This window comes from Halichoeres trimaculatus, unplaced genomic scaffold (assembly GCF_033239565.1).
Source record: "Halichoeres trimaculatus isolate MK-OKI-2021-1 unplaced genomic scaffold, fHalTri1.1 fHalTri1_scaffold_22, whole genome shotgun sequence".
In the NCBI taxonomy this organism is placed as follows: domain Eukaryota; kingdom Metazoa; phylum Chordata; class Actinopteri; order Labriformes; family Labridae; genus Halichoeres; species Halichoeres trimaculatus.
This window is the reverse complement of record NW_027437200.1, coordinates 22,791,529-22,806,155: the sequence shown is the minus strand read 5'-3', so window position 1 is coordinate 22,806,155 and position 14,627 is coordinate 22,791,529. Positions and strand designations below refer to the sequence as shown.

Below are 14,627 nucleotides of genomic sequence, written 5' to 3'. Positions count from 1 at the left end.
CGTCCAAAAGCTCTCACTTGTGGACACGCGTGGAAATGCATCCGCAGTCACTTCCTGACTTCTGAGGCTGCATCTTAAAGTCACCGTGTTGATAGTTTCCCTTTGTCTCCATCAGCTGCAAAAGCAAAGCCACCTGCACTTTCACTGGGCCTTCAGTCATTGACTACAAAGGTCTGGTTGGAGAGATCAAGGATGAGTGTGATTACCGTCTGATGGCGAGTAAGGTGCTCCCTGACTTTTCTGTGGAGGGTACTTTCGGGGAGCGTCGTCGTAAAGACAAGAGCTTTTTGGACTCAGTGGTGCTTAAACTCAAAAGTACTACGTACAGCCTGAAGCAAGGAGGGATAGTCACGGTAAGATTGCATCCCTGAATGAGATTTTTAACCTGTCAAATTTCTCTTTTTCTCTGAGCTCTACCTGTTTTATTTGGGACATGAAGCAGATCTGTTAACTCTGGTAACGTACGTATGAATGTGTGCAGGAGGGAAGCTCACCACTGACCCTCACAGACAAGCCCTTGGTTAAAGGGCTAATAACGTTCATCAAGAGCACTAAAGGAGTGACGGCCAAGTACTCTGAAAAAGGCATGGATGTGGTCGTTTTCTTTAACGGCTACACGGCTCAGATCGACTTCACAGGTAGAGAAGCTGGACAGAAACGCAATAAAGCCACGTTTTCACCAAGTGGACAGTTTGGTTCGTCTAGATACAGCACACATTTTGTGGTGGTTCCTTTGTCTAAAAACGGGAAACGTCCCAAAATTACCGACCCATACCGTCCCACGCTTTGGTATCTTCTGTTGGGGTGACTGACATACTGATCTGACCCCAGAAGGTGGAGCTAGAAACACTGCAGTCTGTTGATTGGTTGGCGGCACACAGTCTTATCTGAAACAAAACTTGATTGTTTGTAACAAAGAGCCACATGACAATCACGAGAAAGACGAATTGCTAAATGTCAATACAACACGCCGCCTACCAAGAGGAGGAACAGGGTTTACCGATCCAACCCATACCAAACTGTACTGATCCAAACCGGACCACTTGATGGAAACGGGGCTTAACATTCTGAGCTCAATTTCAAAGGTCTATAACTGGGATTTGATGATCCTTCTGTCCCCTACTTGTCCAGGACCCCCCTCGACAGACCCAGGGCTGAAGTATTTGTGTGGCAAAGCACAGTCTGAGGTGACAGATGTGAGGATCGTCAAGGGCAGGTAAGACCTACACCCTGACCTGCATGTCACACCAAACCATCATCCTGGTAACTGAAGGAGTGACATCATCCCTGAGCTCATGCTGTTTGTCGCCCTCTAGCTGTACAACAAAGAAAACCGACAAGGAGGACAAAACAATTGACTGCAACAAGGCGAAGGCCAGGTGAGCGTCAGAGTTGATGATGGTTTTGCAGCACCTGTCCTGCACCTGTCTCTGAACTGACCCTCCTTTCACCTCTGTGGCACAGCTGTAGCATCCTGAGCGGTGATCCCTTCACCAGCTGTCACAAGCTCGTCAGTCCCAGCGGCTTCGTCAAAGCTTGCTCAGACACCATGTGTGGCTACCCTGCTGTCGACGGGCTCACCTGTTATTTCCTGGAGTCCTACAGTCGAGCCTGCAGCCTGTACAGCACCAAGGGCGTGACGGGCTGGAGGTCAAAGGCCGGCTGCCGTGAGTTATAATACAGTTTGGTTATAATACTGCAGCTCGTAGAAACAACCGTAACGACCTCTGTCTTTTCTTCTGTCTCTCTCAGCTACCGAAGCAAAGGCGATCTGCCAGGATAAACCCTGTGCGTCCAGCGAGTTCTGTGGTCAGATTGGGGCGAGTAAGGCCTGGGGATGTCGGTGCAAGCCTACTCCCGTTCAGAAGTACAGAGATGACGGCGCTTTAGGTGAGACAGCCTGACTTCGATTATTCTTCTTTCAGAGGGTGGAGGGTTCATTCACCAAAACTCCAGACGCCAACCTTCTGACCTCTCCGAAACCACCCCTGACCTCACAGAAACACCTTACCTTGATCCTGCTGAACTCTTGACAACCCACTTATCCTAACCCTACTGAACTCACCAAACACCACTCATCCCCACCCTCCTCATATCAAAAAATACCTTACCTCGACTCTCGAACTTGCCTAAAACTCATAACTTATCCTGAACCTCATCACAACACCTGACCCTAACCTCTCTGACCTCACTGAAGCACCCAACCCTACCCCCCCTGATCTCTTGAATACCACTAATCCTGACCTCACCAAAAACTACTGGATCAAATCCACCAAACCCCAACAAAATCCCAAAATTATTCTCTTCTTCTTAAGTTAACACCTTTCCCCAACTCTTGAACTTTTTCAAAACCCATAACTTATCCTAACCGACCTGACCTCATCTTAACACCTAACCATAATTTGTCCAACCTCACTGAAAAACCACTTATCCTAACCCCTTTCACCTCACAAAGACCACTTGTCTCCACCCTCCTGACCTCACAAAGACTCCTGACTTACCCCCTTGACTTTACAAAAACACCTTATCCTAACTCTCAACTTTTCCAAAACCCATAACGTATCCTAACCCACCTGACCTCACCCTAGGGCTAACCTGAATCTGCCCGACCTCACTAAAGCACCCAATCTTAAACTCCCTCTTCTCTAGAAAAACAACTTATCCAAACCCTCCTAACCTCACCAAAAAAACACTTGCTCTAACCCTCCAGATCTCACAAAAGTCCCTGACTACTAACCATCCTGACCTCAAAAAAACACCTTTCCCTAACTCTTGAACTTGTCCAAACCCCAAGACTTATCCTAACCGTCCTGACTTCATCTTAAGACCTAACCAAACTTTGTCTGACCTCACTGAAAACCCACTTATCCTAACCCCTTTGATCTCACAAAAACCACTTGCCCCAGCCCCCCTGACCTCATGAAAACTCCTGTCTTGACCCCTTGACTTAACAAAAACACCGTACCTTAACTCTTGGACTTGGTCCAAAACCCATAAAGTATCCTAACCCTCCTGACCTCACCAAAAAACACTTGCCCCAACTCTTTTAACCTTAAAAAACTCCTAACCTTGACTCTTGAATTTGCCCAAAACTCGTAAATTATCCTAAACCTCATCACAACACCTAACCCTAACCTCTATGACCTCACTGAAGCACCCAACGCTAACCCCCCTGATCTCTTGAATGCCACTAATCCTGACCTCACCAAAACTACAAGACCAAACCTTTCTAACCCCAACAAAATCCCAAACTTACTCCCCTATTCTCACTCTAACACCTTTCCCAAACTCTTGAACTTATCCAAAACCCCAAACTTATCCTAATGGACCCGACCTCATTTTAAGACCTAACCGAAACATGTCCGACCTCACCGAAAAAAACACTTATCCTAACCTCTCTGACCTCACAAAAACTCCTGACTTACCCCTTACTTTACAAAAAAAACCCTAACATAAGTCTTAAACTTGTCCAAAACCCATAACTTATCCCAACTTTTTCACAACACCTAACCCTAACCCCCCTGACCTCTTGAAAACCACTCAACCCAACTCTCCTTACATCACCAAAACTTCTAGACCAAACCCTCCTGAACCCAATAAAATCCCCAAATTATTCTCCTATTCTAACAATAACACTTTTCACCAATTCTTGAACTTATCCAAAACCCATAACTTATCCTAACTGACCTGACCTCATTTTAAGACCAAACCCTAATCTGTCTGACCTCACCAAAAAACAGTTATCCAAACCCCTTTGACTTCACAAAAACCACTCACCCTGAACTATCCTAACCTCATCATAACCCCTAACCCCATTATTAGACTGTGTGACATTGATTAATCCTCCTTTTCTGTGCTGCTGAACCTTCAGGTGATGCTACCACCTGTGGATCAGGTTCTGCCTCTGCTTCATTAGTCAACTGTCTCCTGTTGGAGAAAGGCATCGACTACAAGACCTTACAGCTCAATGATGCTAGCTGCCAAGGTGATCTGGTGGACGGCAAGGTGGTCTTCAAATTTGACAGCACCAAAACATGTGGGGCTGTAGTTACGGTGAGTCCGGACCTGGTCACTCTGGTTTCAGGTTACCCAGGTGGTCAGGGTTTAGCAACTTAATAAGTTCCATGTTGGTTCATGATGGTGTAGACTTTAGTAAACCAGGCTTTAGGAGGAACTCGTGACCACATTACTCCCTGTGACCCTGCAGGACATTGACGGCGCAGTAAACTACAAGAACAACATCAAGGCTAAACAGTTGGCCCCTGACACAATCCAACGTCAGGACCCAGTTGACATCTCTTTCGCCTGTGACTTCGCTCAGCCCAAACTCCAGCTGATGTCGTTCAAGGTGACCGGCAGGTAAGGGCGGCTGTTAACCAGAGATGAATGGTTCTGTGGTGTTCAACGTGTTGTTCAGAGGTTTGGAGAAATCATAATGTGTCTGTTTTTGTTTGTTTGTTTGGGGGCTCAGCTCATCTGTGGTGAATAAACCAATGAAGTCTGGAACCTTTAAGTACCAGCTCATCATGACGGCCTACTCCAACGAGGGCCTCACTGACGTCTTGAAGTCAGTCGAGCTGAACCAGAGGGTCTGGATCAAGCTGGAAGCTAAGGGCGTGGATAGCAAACTGTCAGCTGTTCTGTTTGACTCTTGTTGGGCCACCAAGCAGGCGGACCCTAATAAAGCTCCCAAATACTTCCTGGTCTCCAAAGGGTGAGTAAGAAGAAAAGGCAGAAGTCTCTTTGTTTGAGTGGGTTGTGTTTGCTGATACCGTGTGTGTGTTTCTGTGTTGGTGAGCAGCTGTAAAAACCCAAAAGACGACACAGTGATTCTGACTGGAAACGGAGCAGGAATACAGGCTGTCTTCTCCTTCATGGCCTTCCAGTTCCGTGATAGCAAAAGTGAAGTCTACTTGCACTGCAAAGTCAGCATGTGTGGGGTCAAGAAGGACAAGAGCTGTGTCCCGGTACATGCACACACACTTACACACCAAATGGGTTAGATAAATTATCAGTTCAACTCTGGACATCATTATCCTCTGACTTTACCTTGTAGTCCTGTACCACTTCCCGAAAACGCCGTGATGCCAGCCGCCTTATTGGGGAGGAAGACTCATCCTTGATCACCATGGCCTGGGGAAACTAGGTAAGAGTCGTACAGGTGGTGGTTGAGCTGTCAGAATAAAAGCATGGTACACGTTTCCTTTGTTGGCGGTCTCTTCTGGTCAGGGTTACTCAAACTGACGCAATGTATGTCTTCTACTTCAGCACAAGGTCCTTTACCCAAACAAGAGAGTTCCCATCACAGTTTGGGAGATTTTCATAGAGAGACAGTGGGATTGTAACCAACGCCAAGTAAATTTAGATACAATGGGGAAAATAAGTATTGAACGCATCAAATTTTTCCCATCACATTTAACTTCCAAAGCTGCAATTCAAACGAAATTTCTCCCAGACATTGGTATTAACTCAAATAATCCACACATGAAAAGAAATCACAACTTTCAGGTCCATAAATAAAGATTACCTGAAATCACCTGAAATCTGTCAGTTATTATTACTTGAACTTTCAATTAGTGCAAACCAACATCAGCTGGGTTAGAGCAAATTGATGGTCCTATAAAAAAGGTGTTTTTTTCACCAAGCAGTTAAATACCAAACACCTCATGATGGGTAAAGGCAAAGAGCTCTCTGAAGACATTCACAGCCTGATTGTTGCTCAGCATCAGAATGGAACTGGTTACAGACTTATATCAAAGCACCTGAATATTCCAGTCAGCACCGTTGGGGCCATTATTCACAAGTGGAAGAAGCACCACTTTACCATCAACAGGCCACGCACAGGAGCTCCTTGAAGATTTCTGACCAGGGAGTCAGAAAGATAGTCAGAAGAGTGCTCAACCAGCCAAGGACCACCGTGAAAGTGCTCCTGAAAGACCTGGAGGCAGCAGGTACAATTGTTACAGAGAAAACAATAGACAGTGCACTCCATCGCCATGGTCTCTATGGACGCTCAGCCTGCAAGACTCCATTCCTCAAGAAAAGGCATGTTGAAGCTGGTTTAAAGTTTGCTAAACAGCATCTTGACAAGCCTGTAGAATACTGGGAGAATGTTGTCTGGTCAGATGAGACCAAAACTGAACTTTTGGGCTGTCATACTACAGACCATGTTTGGAGGAGAAATGTCTCTGCACATCAGCCAAAAAACACTACACCAACAGTGAAGTTTGGAGGTGAAGCATCATGGCATGGGGTTGTTTCTCATCTCATGGTGTTGGCAAACTTCATATAACTGAAGGAGCAATGAATGGAGCCATGTATGGGGAAATTCTTGATCTGAATCTGCTGCCATCCACCAGGATGATGAAGATGAGACATGGCTGGACCTTCCAGCAGGACAACCATCCAAAGCACACGGCAAAGTTGACTCTCAAATGGTTTCAGAAAAAGAAAATCAATCTGTTAGAACGGCCTAGTCAATCACCTGACTTCAATCCAACTGAACATTTGTGGAAAGAAGTAAAGAAAAGGGTTCACCAGAGGGCACCAAAGAATATTCCAGATTTAAAGACAATCTGTGCAGAGGAATGGGCCAAAATCACACCTGAGCAGTGTGGGCCATTAGTTCAAACAAACAAGAAGCTTCTGGAAGCTGTCATTGCAAACAAAGGCTTCTCCACTAAGTATTAGATGAGTTTCAGTTAGCGTGTTCAATACTTTTTTCCTGTGTTATATAAGTTAATTCCACATAATCATTATTTATGGACCTGAAAGTTGTGAGTTCTGCGTTCAATACTTATTTTCCCACTGTCATTAATCAAAGTTCACACTTTCTGTTGTCTTCTCAGGTCATGTGCGTGGCCACTCGGACTGACTACCTGACTTTGGCATGGACCTGATCCTGAGTGTGGCTTTGGAGCCACCTCAACAGCCCTCTCTTCAGATCTATAAACTGTCCTCTGATTGTACTGTAAGATGAAGGTAAATGTGGGTGGGGAAACTTGGGATTTATCTCTTATCCTCAAATCAATAATCAGATATTATCGTGAACACAATGATACAGAAGGATTGGATTCAGTGGGAGGAATGAAACCTCGTGAAGGATGGGTAACATCTGGGGTAAAATGAGTCATGTGAAACCCTGAGCCAAGGGTCAAAATCTCATGTTTTTCAGTTCTGTTTTGAAAGTAGCACTTTCTGTAACATCATGCTCCTCATATATCGTCATGTCTATCATGAGGCTGTAACATCATGTTCCTCATGTCTGTTTCATGTGAACTTAGAGTAACCTGTTGATCTAACTTGTGTCTTGTGTATGATTTAACTTTTTTATTTCTATCTTTTCTTTTTGTCTTTAAGCATTAAACATAAAAGCATTATCTTCAGTGTCTCATGTTTTAATTTGCCCGGCTGAAATGCAGCACAGTTGGATAACACATTGCCAGACTATATGGGCCAAGCCTTCAACAAACACACAAACACAATCTTCTTGTACATTCTTTCTTATTAAATCTTTAAGGCAACTTTTGAACGCTGACCGGATTCGAAAGAAAAGGTACTGCTAAAAAATGACTGATTCTTAAAGCTAAATATGAGATAAAAACATCACAGGTATAAAAAATGAGGTGAGACCCCTACAAACCTATATCGTCATAGCTTAAGTTAAAAAAGAAAATGATGTTTTACTTACTTTCACAACTGCTCTGTGTCCTTTGGAATAACCATCCATCAGAAAACTGCTAAAGTGGTCTGTTGAGGTTATGGTTCTGTTTTGTTGTGGTGTTTGCATTTGTGTTTTGTTGGATATGAGAAAACTTCAAAAACAGATGAAATTCCTGTCCAGTTTTCACCAATACACCAAGACACTTATTCCTAGCTTTGGTCATAGAGGATAAACTTAAAATAATTAAAAATAATAATAATAATAATAAATAAGCAAATAAAATAAAAAATTATAAAAATAAAAAAAATAATAAAAAATAAATAAAATAAAAAATTATATTAAAAAAAAAGAAATTAAAAAATAAAAACCAAATAAAAATAAATAAATAAAAAGATAATAAAACAAACAAATAAATAAAAATTAAATAAAACAAACAAACAAATAAATAAATAAAAAGAAAATAAAACAAACAAAAACATATATATATATATACAATATATATATATATATATATATATATATATATATATATATATATATATATATATATATATATATATATATATATATACACATATATATATATATATATATATAAAAGAGAATAAACTGGCCAGTAGCCTTCAAGCTAACGGCCAAAGAACAGGAAGTCAAACACAGGCTGGACAATTGATTTTTAATAATGTTTGTTTACACATTAAAAGCCTGAAAAATTGTGACGTTAACACCAGAGGATGATGCTGGAACGAGCAGGTATGCACTCATTGGTCAGTCATTGTAGAAAGTAGGCGGAGTTTGATAGGGGGTCAAACTAAAACAGCAGGAAGTTGATCTTAAGCAAACAGGAAGTGATGTCAACATTTCTTTGATATAACCGATGGGGTTCTTTGGAAATCATCAGACGCTTCAAACTCATGACATCACTGAGGCACCTCTCCCTCAGCAGGTGCTGCCACTGCCCAAGGCATTCTGGGTAAGTAGTGTTCCAGCCACTCCCCCCAGCTGCTCCTTGGCTCCACCCCTCCTTCGCCTCCCCTCTTCACCTCCCATCCACCCACCACCCAGTCCAGCTCCTCCTTCCCCTGCCCTGCCTCCTCCTTCTCCTCCCTCAGAATCACACTGTAGCGTTTCCTGGACGCTCCTCCTCTCCTCTCCCTGCTCATCCCTCCTTCCTGTCTTCCTCCCCTCCTCCCCCCTTCCTCTGCAGAGACCCGGCACTCCTCCACCACATCCCTCCATCCCTCTATCTCATCCTCTTTGCTAATCAGACGGTACAAGGTCTTCCTGTACACCCCTCCTCCTCCTTCTGCTCCTGCTTCTCCTGTTGGGTTCAGACTGACAGGAAGCTGATTGGTCCCTCCTTCTTCCCCTTCCTGGGCTGTCTCCCCACTCTCTGGAGCTTCTCCTTCCTCTCTGTGGATGTACAGAACAGATCGGTACAGTGCTATCACTCCTCCTCCTCCTCCTGGGGTCTCCTTCTCTTCCCTTCCACCATGGGGTAGCAACCTCAATCCTTCACTTCCTCCCTTACTTCCTATTGCCTTGCTCAGCGGCCTATACACCCTCGCGTACCAGACGAGCAGCCTCCAAAGGGTCAACGACATGGTGGCAGCCGATGCGACACAGAGCAGCAGGAGGCCGGCAAAGAGCCAAAAGCAGAACACTCCTGCTCCTCTGACGGTTGAAGCTTTAAGCCTGGTGGGGGCGCCGGTCACAGGAGTGGTGGTTGCAGGCGGAGCAGTTGAAGGCATGGTAGTTAAAGGCACGGTGGTTGAAGGCACGGCGGTTGAAGGCACGGCGGTTGAAGGCACGGCGGTTGAAGGCACGGCGGTTGAAGGCACGGCGGTTGAAGGCACGGCGGTTGAAGGCATGGGGGTTGAAGGCATGGGGGTTGAAGGCACGGCGGTTGAAGGCATGGCAGTTGGAAGGGTAGTCACTTCTGGGATGGTGGCCTGGGTGGTTTCCTGAACCCGTGCTGTCGTTGGGATCGAAGTTGAAGGTAAAAACATGGTCGTCTCAGCAGGTGTTGTTTGCGATGTGGTCTCCCGGCGAGTACCTCCCTCAGTCATGGGGGTAACCATAAAGGAAGAGGCCCAAGTCACCAGCTCTTCCCGGCCAAAGGTCTCCTTAAACCACTCTGTATAAACACCACTCACCGACCACTCAGAGAGGCTGGTGACGGTCTCAGTGACCTGTTCTGGCAGTACGGATGCAAATGTAGGGGCATGCGTGGAAGTGTGGAAAGGGGGAGGAAGAGATGTAGAAGCAGGGTCTTGGGGCTTGAGGAAGTCTCCCCTTGGATGTACTTCAGGTGAACATAGATCAGACTGCTCAAGATCCTTCACAGGTTTGCCTTTATGCCATGTTGGCGATCCACATTCCTTTCCCAGAACAGAGTTAGCCAGAGTTAGCCAGAGTTAGCCTTTTGACTTAATAAGTGATGTATAATCTGTAAAGCTACTTTGAATTTACATTTTACAAGTCTGTGAATCCACTAGGGTCAAAGTAAAGACTTCACCTTACAACCCATACCTTACCCATGTTGACTTTAAAACAAAAAATGCTCACTCACCACTTTTTCTGAGGCACTTTTTATGGTGTCTTCCATTCGGATGTAGAAGTTTAAATCAAATTCTTGTATATACTCTTGAAGATACAGATTAGGACAGGTGCAGTCCCAGGGGTTGGCTGTGATGAAAAGAAAGGGCACTTCCTCCCTTGGACTGAACCAAGTGTGCGGCATCAGTTTGATCTGCAACAACAGGACAACATGACATGGTAAAAAAAAAAAAAACAGAGTAAGGGAAAAAACGGGGCGTTAATGTGACTCATCTCCAGTCTGTAGTGTAATCTAATCTAATTAAATCTAAACTTATCTGCTATAAAGGAAAGTCAGTTTCTCTTCTCTTCTCTAAATCACATTAGATTTAGATTGGATTTGAGTAGAGTACAGTAGATTGGCGTGGATCAAATTTGATAAAACTAGATAATATAAACTAACCCAATCCAATCAAATCACATCCAATCAAATCACATCTAACCTTATTTAATTTAATTAATTTAATTTAATTTAATTTGATTTAATTTAATTTAATTTAATTTAATTTAATTTAATTTAATTTAATTTAATTTAATTTAAATTTATCTTAATTTAATTTAATTTAATTTAATTTAATTTAATTTAATTTAATTTAATTTAATTTGATTTAATTTGATTTATTTAATTTAATTTAATCTGATTTAATTTAATTTACCCTCTAATCTAATCTAATCTAATCAAATCAAATCTAATGTAATCTAGATTTTATTGCTCTACTTTACCCAACCCAAACAAATCAAGTCTACTCTATTTTTAACGACTCTAAACCAAATCTGGTTTAAACCACTGTGATTTAATATCCTGTATTTCAAATTTATCCAATTTTATCTTATTGAATCTAATTGAATAGAAAATATTCTACAGTTCTCTACTGACATCCAGTCTGATTTAATCTCCGTTACCTTGCTTTTCTCTACTCTTACCTAACCTACTTTACCCTTCCTCTTTCTTTACTCTTTTGTTCTATATCATTCTTTAGTATACTCTAATCTACTCTAATAGACTCTACTTAAATATTTTCTAATCTCATTTAATCTACTCTGATGTAACCCAGTCGTTCCTTTTCTAATCTAACCTAATCTACTACACTGTAATGTACCGTTCTCTAATCTACATTATATTTTTCTTTTCTTTAGTTTCTCTCTTCTCCACTTGAATTCTATCTACTCTGTTCCACTCTGTTACCTGGTTGAATAAACTCGACTCTAATCCATTTTTTTCTAAATCCACTCTATTTGACTCTATGTTATGCTAATTTAAACTGTAACAGCTCCACAGCTAATGCTAATTTTTCACCTCGTTCTTCTCGATGTACAGAGTCTCTATGGCAGAGAGGGGGTGGAGCATGAGTTGAGGGAGCACTTTGATGTGATTGGACGACAAATCCAGGATCTAGAAAACAAAAGTTCCAAAAAGAGAAGACACAGTTTATTTAAAAAATAAATCACCGTGCAAACACCTTCATGATCTGCCACCTTTCAAACCTCTGCTTTACTTTGTTTTGCTCACTGACCTGTAGAGTGCTGGCTCACTCACCTCCAGCTTGCTGAGTCCAGAGAAGGTCTGGTCACTCAGGGAGTGGATCTTGTTGTTGTCCAGGTAGAGTTCAGTCAGGGATGGGCAGGCAGAGAAGGAGTGGTCAGGGAGGGAAGTCAAGCGGTTCGAGCCCAGATGGAGGATGCTGAGGGTCGGAAGGAGGGGAGGGGTGCTGGGCGTCAGCTCTGGGATCTGGAACAAAAGGAAGGTTGGCTTTACCTGTGTGTACGTCAGTGTTTATGTCAGAGGTGAAGAGACTGACGTTACCTTGTTTCCTGTGAGGTCGATCTTATGGATGTTTGTAAAGGTCTGGAAGGACGACCAGGATAGAGCGGTGAACAGGTTATCAGGAAACAACAGAACCTGAAAAGAGAACATGGTTAGAGGTGAGAGGACTTCCTACCAGACTGAGACTAGTCCCAGTCCCATCCTTTTGATTTCAGCTTTCCAAGTCAGCTTATAGTCAAGTTTAGTGTGATTCTAGTCAGTTTCGACTGTTTCTGATAGTCCGTTTCTAGTCTCCTGAATGTTTCTAGTTTTTTTTCAAATCTGCTTTTCTAGGTTGTTCCTAGTCAGTCACTCGTCTGTTTTTCTACTCTGCCTCAGGTCTGTTTGTACTGGATGCCTTTCCTTAGTTGCTCCAAGTCTGTTTCTTGTCAATATTCTGCTCCTAGTCTCTTTCTAGTCTTTTTTTTTTCAAATTTGTTTCTTTTTTCTAGTTTGTTTCTGGTCAGAAACTTTTGTTTTTGTCTACTTTTTAGTTCATTTCAAGTCTGTTTCTAGAAGCATGATCTGTCTCCTGTATTATTCTTGTCTGTTTTCCAGTTAATAGTCTGTTTCAAGTCTCTAGATAGTTCTCGATCAGTCTTGAACTGCTCCTAGTTTCTTTCTAACCTAGAGCAGGTTTCATGTATGTTTTTTCTAGTCAGCCAAAGGTCTGTTTCTAGTCTTTTGTGGGTTAGTTTACTCTAAGGTTGCCGTCCTTACCTTGGTCTGGGGATCGAGTCCTGTCGGGATGTCGTTGAGGTCAGCCGCCTTGCAGTTCTTGGTTGGCCGTCCGTCCGTGTCCCTCGTGTCAAGGCAACCAGACACTGCTGTAACCGTGGCAACCTGACCCATTAGGAAAAGGAGGAGAAGGAACGGGAGATGCATTCTGGACCGAAACCATGCGCTGGTGTCAGTCCGTTTGGTGTGAGACTCAAGAGAGAAGTCAACACGATGCAGTACTGCGTGTTTTGATGTGTGTGAGTGTGTGTGGTTTGAGTGACAGCTGGAACTAAAGCAGGAAGTGTGATATGACTCGGAGTTGTGCTGTTGGTCTGGATATCTGCTCGTTTGTTTCCTCCTGCCGCTGGTTTTGTTATCTAAAAAAACACATGCAGTGTTTGAACGTTTAATGAGCTGAGTCAGAAAAAGTCCCAGTTCTGTCATTTTATTCTTAATCCCATCCTTAACCCTGTAATCTGACTCTGTGGGGCAGTGAAGGAACAGGTGAGCCGTGTTCAGGTGTTCAGTCTTAAACTCTTTATTGTCTGGCGTCCGCAGGTTCCTGATACAACAAACAAACAATCCAAAACAGAGACACACACTGAGGGGCTCTCAGCCAATGGGAGGAGGGCTTGACCATGATGTCATCATGTCCATGTCTGAGTCCTGAAGTGACATCATGCTCTGACATCACACATTCCAAGGTCATGATAAGGGCAGAGGTGCAAGGAATGGGCGGGGCCAGTGGCAGAGGGCCCCTCCTCCTCCAAAACGAGAAAAATAATAAAATAAGATCAACGTCCAATCAGATTCAAGAAGATAACGAGTCTTAACTAACCCCCCAAAGACACACGAATGGGACTCACAGATATCAGACTCACACACACACACACACACGGGCAGTTGCATAAGAGGAGCACCTTCAGCAGCATCAAACACTCAGACGGTTAAACTTTAAAATATTGTTTTTACTGAAGGTGATGACGTGATGACATCACAACGCAAACACGTAGGCGAGGTTAAATTCTCAGAAAAAGCAGGAAGCAAATGAGTACACAAAGAAAAGAAAACAGCCAATCAGAACCCAGAGATGGAAAATTAAAAAAAAAGAAAAATTAAAAAAGATACGATAAAAAGGAAACATCATTTCCCATCATGCCCAGCAGGGGCAGCGGTAAGAAGATTGTCCTGTGATTGGTCAAACCACGAAAAACAGCAAAATGAAGGAGAAAAGCACTCCTGCTGATGTCATGACTCTCGGACCAATCACAATCAACTATTGTGTTGATGTCTTCATCATCATCATCATAATCGTTGCCATGGCGACGCTCCCAGCCTGGGTGAGCACTCCCATTGGTTGGTTCTCCTGTTTGAGCAAAAAGATGCTCTGTTCATCAATACTGGCCCCGCCCAGCTTTGAGTGGGCGGGGCTTGACTCCCAGCTTTTCCTGACAGTAAACATGTCATCATTCAGGGGCGGGGTCACACTCTGACGCTGCGTTCAAGGTGACGTGGATAGCTGGAAATCTCTGGCTGGTTGGCAGTGATTTAATGACCTACTTTCCAAAGGGAAAGTGAATGCACCATTAACAGCTTTAGACATGACCAAACGATCAACGAAACAATAAGACATGACTCAATGATCAAACACGACTGAACGATCAGACATAAACAAACATCTGACGTGACCAACTGAGCAGACATGACTGAACGATTAGACATAAGCAAACGATTAGACATGTCCAAGCAATCTGATGTCACAAATTGATCAGACATGACCAAAAAATCGGCCATGACTAATTGATCAATCATGACCAAGACAGAACAGACAGACATAACTAA

At 43.2% G+C, this 14,627-nt stretch overlaps 1 protein-coding gene across 1 annotated transcript; it reads right to left on the bottom strand.

Annotated features, from left to right (window-relative positions):
• Window positions 1-8,583: 8,583 nt before the first annotated feature.
• On the bottom strand, window positions 8,584-13,200 carry gp1ba (glycoprotein Ib platelet subunit alpha). Its single transcript, XM_074699188.1, has 6 exons — window positions 12,786-13,200; window positions 12,066-12,161; window positions 11,799-11,990; window positions 11,559-11,654; window positions 10,236-10,415; window positions 8,584-10,044 (listed from the first exon to the last, which is right to left on the bottom strand). The coding sequence occupies exons 1-6, from the start codon at window positions 12,948-12,950 to the stop codon at window positions 8,584-8,586; spliced, it is 2,190 nt and encodes a 729-aa protein (XP_074555289.1). The 5' UTR covers window positions 12,951-13,200.
• Window positions 13,201-14,627: the final 1,427 nt, after the last annotated feature.